Source organism: Nyctereutes procyonoides, unplaced genomic scaffold (assembly GCF_905146905.1).
Source record: "Nyctereutes procyonoides isolate TBG_1078 unplaced genomic scaffold, NYPRO_anot_genome, whole genome shotgun sequence".
Classification (NCBI taxonomy): domain Eukaryota; kingdom Metazoa; phylum Chordata; class Mammalia; order Carnivora; family Canidae; genus Nyctereutes; species Nyctereutes procyonoides.
The window spans coordinates 541,698-548,364 of NW_026575120.1; the positions used below are offsets into that span (position 1 = coordinate 541,698).

The 6,667-nt window shown below is 46.1% G+C and overlaps 1 protein-coding gene across 1 annotated transcript in view; it reads right to left on the reverse strand.

Moving 5' to 3' along the window:
- The window catches only part of PDGFRL (platelet derived growth factor receptor like), a 64,203-nt gene extending 57,930 nt beyond the window's left edge, over window positions 1–6,273 (reverse strand). The window contains exon 1 of the mRNA XM_055334612.1: window positions 6,174–6,273. Within this exon, the coding sequence (XP_055190587.1) occupies window positions 6,174–6,228 (55 nt within the window). The 5' untranslated portion in view covers window positions 6,229–6,273. The remainder of the gene's footprint in view (window positions 1–6,173) is intronic.
- Window positions 6,274–6,667: the final 394 nt, after the last annotated feature.

The following is a 6,667-nucleotide window of genomic DNA, read 5'->3' on the forward strand; positions in this document are numbered from 1 at the left end:
AGCCCCGGTGGCTCAGAGGTTTAGCGCTGCCTTCAGCCCAGAGTGTGATCCTGGAGACCCAGGACTGAGTCCCACATCAGGCTCCCTGCATGGAGCCTGCTTCTCCCTCTGACTGTGCCCACCACCACCACCCCTGTCTCAAACAAATAAATAAATAAAAATTTTAAAAAATGATTAATATTCAAAATATATAAAGTGGTTGCACGACTCAACACCGCAAACCAGTCTGATTAGAAAATGGGCACCGAACCTGAATAGACATTTTTCCAAAGATGACATACAGATGGCCAACAAACACATGAAAAGCTGTCCAGCATCACTAACCATCAAGTAAATACCAATCACAACCACAGTGAGCTACACCTCACACCTGTCAGAATGGCTAAAATCAACAATATAAGAAACAACAAGCATTGGTGACGATGTGGAGGAAAATGAACCCTCCTGCACCACTGGTAGAAATGTAAATTGGTGCAGCCACTATTGAAAACAATATGTGAGGGGATCCCTGGGTGGCGCAGCGGTTTGGCGCCTGCCTTTGGCCCAGGGCACGATCCTGGAGGCCCGGGATCGAATCCCACGTTGGGCTCCCGGTGCATGGAGCCTGCTTCTCCCTCTGCCTGTGTCTCTGCCTCTCTCTCTCTCTCTCTCTCTCTCTCTCTCTGTGACTATCATAAATAAATTTTAAAAAAATTTTTAAAAAAGAATATTAAAAAAAGAAAACATGTGAGTTCCTCAAAATATTAAAAATAGAAATACTATATGATGCTACAATTCCACTTCTGAGCATTTATCTGAAGAAAATTAAAACACTAAATCCTAAAATATATATACACTTCTACATTCATTGAAGCATTATTTATAACAGCCTCAAGATATGGAAGCAAAACCAAAGTGTCCTCTGATAGATGAGTGGATAAAGCTGTGTTATACATACACAACGGAATAGTACTCAGCCACAAAAAATGAAATTTTGCCATTTGTGACAACATGGATGGACCTAGGGGGTATTATACTAAGCAAAATATATCAGACAGAAAAATTCTGAAAGATTTCACTTATATGTGGAATCTAAAAAACAAATGAACAACTAAAACAAAACATAAGCAGACTCATAGATACAAGAAATAATCTACAGGTTACTAACACTGGGGTGGGCGGGTGGGGGCAGGGAACAGGTGAAATAGGTGAAGAAGAATATGAGGTACAAGCTTCTAGTTATAAAATAAGTAAGTCACGGGGATATAAAGTACAGCCTAGGGAATATAGTCAATAATATTGTAATGACTTTGTGCGGTAACTATAGTCATGGTGGTGAGCATTTCATAAAGGATATAAATGTTGGATCACTATGTTGTACCCATGAAATTAATGTAATACTGTAATACTGTATGTTAATATTTCAATAATAACAAAAACTTTACTTTGAAACATTATTATATCCATTAGAACAGAGTAGATTGTGCTCTTTTTTAAAAAAATATAATTGATATATTAGTTTCAGGAGTACAACATAATGATTTGCTATTTGTATGTGTTATGAAATGATCACTGTCTTCTTGAAGCACTCTATTTTCCTGGCTCCTAATACACAGAGCTCTCTTTTGGGGCTTGTTTTATTTTTATCTCCATTGCTGACAACTCTGTTCAGCATCCTTTCCTCATCTTCCTTTCCTGCCTGACCTGAGTCCCAAGGGCTTAATCCTTGCAACTCACTTCAATCATTTATGGCACTCATTCTCTTAAGTGGCCTCACACAGCCCCCTGTACGAGCAGTATTTATATGCTGAGAGCTGCCGCCTTGTCCTGTCCTGACTTTGCCTCTAAACCCCAGATCTGAACAGTCTGCCACTTACTCAGCACTGCCACTTGGAAAGCTAGTAGGCATCTCAAATTGAACGTGTCCAAACTGACCTCTGGATGCCCCTTCAGGCTGGCTCCTTCCCCAGCGTCTCTTTACCCATAGATGACAACTCTATTCACCCAGCTGCTCAGGATAAAAACCTCAGAGTACCACATCGTTCTTTCCTTTCTCTCCTAGGCCACATCCAATCCAGCAGCAAATCCTTTTGGCTTAATAGAACCAGAACCTTGTCTGGAGGAAGTATGGCCTACATCCACTGCAGCTGCACTCACCAAGCCATTTTGCACAGAAACTATTAAAATTATTCCCTGGGTAAGCTCCCAACTTCCTCCCTAGAGCTCCTACCTTTGAAAACATCAATCGCATCATGGGCACTCCTCTGCTCAAGACCCTGCAGTGTAGAATAAAGCCCTAAGTCTTCCTGTGCCTACTAGGCTTTGCCATTTCCTGTCTCCCACCTAAGGGTCCTTTGGCAGCCCTGAGCCCGGGGCTGCCTGGAAGCCACTGCCCCTCCCACCTCCCATCCACCCCCAGCCTGTGCCCTTGGCTCTTCGTGACACCTGCTGTGCACATGCTTGCTCTCTCCAGGCAGGCCTCTGACTCTGCTGTCCAAATCAAGTTCTCACTCCCCTCTGTGCTCCTTCCATCCTCGTACCCCGTGTTACACATTGAATTGTGCCCACCAAAAGGCACGCTGAAGTCCTACCCCCCTGATACAGCTGAGTGTGACCTTTTTGGAAATAGATCTCGGCAGTTGTAACCACGTTAAGATGAAGTCACCAGGGTGGGCTCCCATCCAATGTGCTGCTGTCCTTATAAAAAAAGACACATGAGGTGCCCGGGTGGCTCAGTGGGTTAAGTATCTGACTCTTGATATGGCTCAGGTCATCATCTCAGGATTGTGAGATCAAGCCGCAGGTAGGGCTCCATGCTCAGTGGGGTTGTGGGGAGGTAAGGGGATGCTGCTTCAAGATTCTCTCCCTCTGCCCCTTCTCCCTTGCTTGCTTGCTCTCAAATAAATAAATCTTGAGAGAGAGAGAGAGAGAGAGAGAGAGAGAGAGGAAAATCCCATGTGAAGGCAAAGACACATGGGGGAAGACAGACCACCATGTGGCAACAGAAGTAGCCATTGGGGTGGTATAGCTGGAAGCCCAGGAGCACCAAGGACAGACAAGCCACCAGCAAAAGCCAGGAAGAGGCAAGAAGCCACTAGTGTTGCAGAGGCAGCATCATCCTGCTGACACATAGATTTCTGAATTCTGATCTCTAAGCTGGGCAAGAGTAAATGTCTGTTGTCCTAAGCCACCTGGTTTGTGGTACTTTGTTTCAGTGGCCATAGGAAACTAATACATCCTGGCTATTGATTCCTCATGCCACTTAGCACTTCTTGATATTTCATCTTGTCTACTGTCTGTCCTCTCCACTAGATTACGGGCATCACAAAGTCAGGGCTTTTCAACCCTGTCCAGGGAAGTCCATCAATCCTTGGGACTCAGTCCTCTGGCTGGCACGCTGCCCTGTCTCTCTGTGTTACCCTCAAATTTTTCTCATTTTTGGCTCTAAAGATCAAAAATTATTTTGTATCTCAAACATAGGAGCCAAGATCCTACATGCTTAGAAACATTATTTGCACCCATAAATGATGAGAATTTTCACAATTCATTTTTCATTATAAGGATTTCTGGACTAATTTTTACACTCCTTTTCCAAGGAATACATTGAGACACAAAAATGCTGCAGAGTCCTGTTTGAAAAATCACTGGCCGTGTTTCCTTCTCTACCCCTTAGACATCTGACTGCTTTGCCCTCACATCACAACAAATCTCTGCAGTCATTCCAGAGAGAGAACCTTTCCCAGGATACCAAATAAGCCCATGTTAGACTGAAGATCACATTAGCTTGACCAAAGGTCTGGGATAAATTCAGCAAAACAGTAACAAATCCATTTTAATGTATTTAGTAAATAAATATTATATATTAAAACTATTTAAATAATGAAAAATTGGTAAATGCTTGCGGTTTTCTACATTTTTATGTAAAAATAGCAGCACCCCATGAAGAACACAGTGGTACCTATTCCTATACAAATGCTGACAATCATGTGCTATAAGTCATGCCTGCCTCTAAGTGGGATCTTGGGCTGTTTATTAACTGTTTTCATGCCTCACTTTCACGCCACCTGAGTAGTACGTGCCCTTCTGCCTCCTGCTCTTCACGAGAAGAAATAACACTAGTTCTAGAAATGTAAATAAAGCATTTTAGGTTTAGGCAAGGCAAACCTCACTGGCTTAGAAGAGATGTAGAACCAATATGTGCTTGCAGGGAAGTCTTTTACTATTAGAAGATTTTTTTCTAGAAATGATCAGAAAAACAAAAACCTCAACAAAAGGATGAGCTGAGTCATGGGCCTTATGCATGCAGTGTGTGTTTTGGGGTGGACAGGGTGCAGCATATTCCAGCCTGCCCATCGGAGATTGGTGCTGGAAGGGCTTCTGTATATGCCTCTCCCTTTGGCCTGTTCCTGGCCCAGCCAGCCGCATGTTAACTCAAAATAGAAACAAAACAAAAACAAACATTCTTAATGGGTTTAGGAAAACCGTTATGTAATTTAATGAAGCAGATATACTTTTCTAATTATATATTCAATATTTTCTTGATAACCAGTATACCTATACTTCTAAAAACAAAGCCACGGTATTATCATCACACCTAAAATGTATCAATTATTTCTCATAAGATATCGTTTGTGCTCAGTTTTCTCTGATTGTCTCATAAAGGTTTATTGCTGATATAAATTACATTTGACTTAAATGGGTGCTAATTGATTTAAGCAGATGTTTGTAATCATCCTCAGGATCTGGACACATATTGGCTAGGAAAGATCTGGGAGGCAGTGGGTGAACCTGCCTCCTGATGCTTAGAGGGAGGCATCTTGGGTGAACTGTACAGCCAAGTGAGTGGGCTATTTGAAGTTATTTTGTCTGGCTATCTCCTGCCCTAGAAAAAAAAAAAAAAGATACCAGAATCTGCGTTCCTCTCATTTGAGCAGTCACATACCAGGACCTGCCAGGAGCCTTTTAACAGAGCATTTTATAATGTGACCTCATGCCAACTCCTCTCTGGAGAAAGGGTGCCTGTTGCTCCTGGTGCAGGAGCACTGCCTACACTAGACTCAGCAAGTCTCCAGGCTGGAGTGTCCTCACCTCAGCTTCAAACTCCATGACCATTTTGGACTTTGCTAACTAGAATGTGGTTTGGGGGGCGGGGGTGCGAATGCTTCCAGTTTCACGGGAAATACAGGAACTGCTCAGGATGGAATAGTGGATAAAATGTGAGCTAGGTTGAGGTGGCTCAAGAGTGAGATTGCATAACAGCAAAAGCGGCTTTCAAGCAAAACTAAGCAAAAATCATGGCTGTAGCTGAGGAATTCCGAGGGAGGTTCCAGAATACCAAGATGTACCCAGGCGCCAAATGTACTATACAAATAAATAACATTGTTTGGATAAAAAGAGGGGCAACCAAACAAATGCTAAAGTCATCTATAGAAATATAGATACAAGAACAACATACACACACACACACACACACACACACACACACAAAGCCTGTGAGTCTAAACAACAGGATGGACCCAGGACAGGCACACATTCAAAAAAGTAAAGAGGCACAAGGGCGCCCATATGCTGCACAAAAATGCATTCTTCATCTTTCCCCAGTTAAGAGGGGTTAACAGTTGCAGGGTTTTGATTCATTTTGGGGTTTCATACACAGAATATCTGGTCCAAGATTTAGGTAGATCTTGCAGGATTGAAGCCCAAGGTGGTATAGGAAACAAATCAAAGACTGCAGCTGGGAGGAGGAGGAGGAGGGAGGAGGAGGAGGAGGGAGGCTTCAAATCTTGCCAAAGCATCAGCGATGGCTTGCTTGGGTTGGCACCCGCCCTCGGACGGAGACCCGGGGAGGACACCCGCGCGGGGTGGAGGCGAGCCCCCGCTCCCGCCGCCTCCCAGGACACGTTGACACTCGGGGCTGGCCCAGGCGCTGGCGGGGGATGCTCGCTCGGCCCGCCAAGGGCTTTCCGGGAGCGCGGGGGCGGCCTAGTGGGGACCCCCAGGGTCGGGGTCGGGGTCGCCGCCCAGGGGAGCCCCGGGGAGGTGGAGAGAGGGAGGTTAGGAAGAGGCAGGTGCACAGGGCAGGGTCTAAAGTTCCGGGAAGAGCTGGCTGGAGGACTTGGCCGCGGGAGGATCCTGGTTGGGGAGCGGGGCTCAGTGCGGGCGCAAGCTGGGTAGTGCCCCCCGGGGTCGCTCACCATCCTCCAGCGCTTCGTGCACGAGCAGAAGACCGAGCAGCAGCCAGACGTTCATCTTGGGGGCCGGGGCGCGCGGGCAGAGGCGCCGGGGCGGCGGGCGGGCGGGGCGGGCGCGGGGAGCGCAGGGCCCGGGCAGGGGCGCAGGGGGGGCGGCGGGCGAGGGGCGGGGCGGGGCGGGCGCCGCAGCCGGAGGATTCGGTTTCATGAAGTGGAAACCAGTTTGGGGGAAAACTTTAGTTTTTCTGGTCTGTCTTTTCTTTCTTTAAAAAAAAAAAAAAAAAAAAAAAAATCTGTACTGTGACCTCTCCTGCCCCCTGGCGGGCCAGCGGGGAGAGGCGCTTTTTGGTGCGCAGAGAACAAGACGGCGGTGACGACCGTCCCTCCTTGAATTTCTCCACCTGAGGGTTTTACCGAGTTCAAAACGTTGACGAGGCTCAGTGTAAGCCCTGCAGGTCCCGATGGGGTCATATGTAGCCATAATTGTCCAACTATCA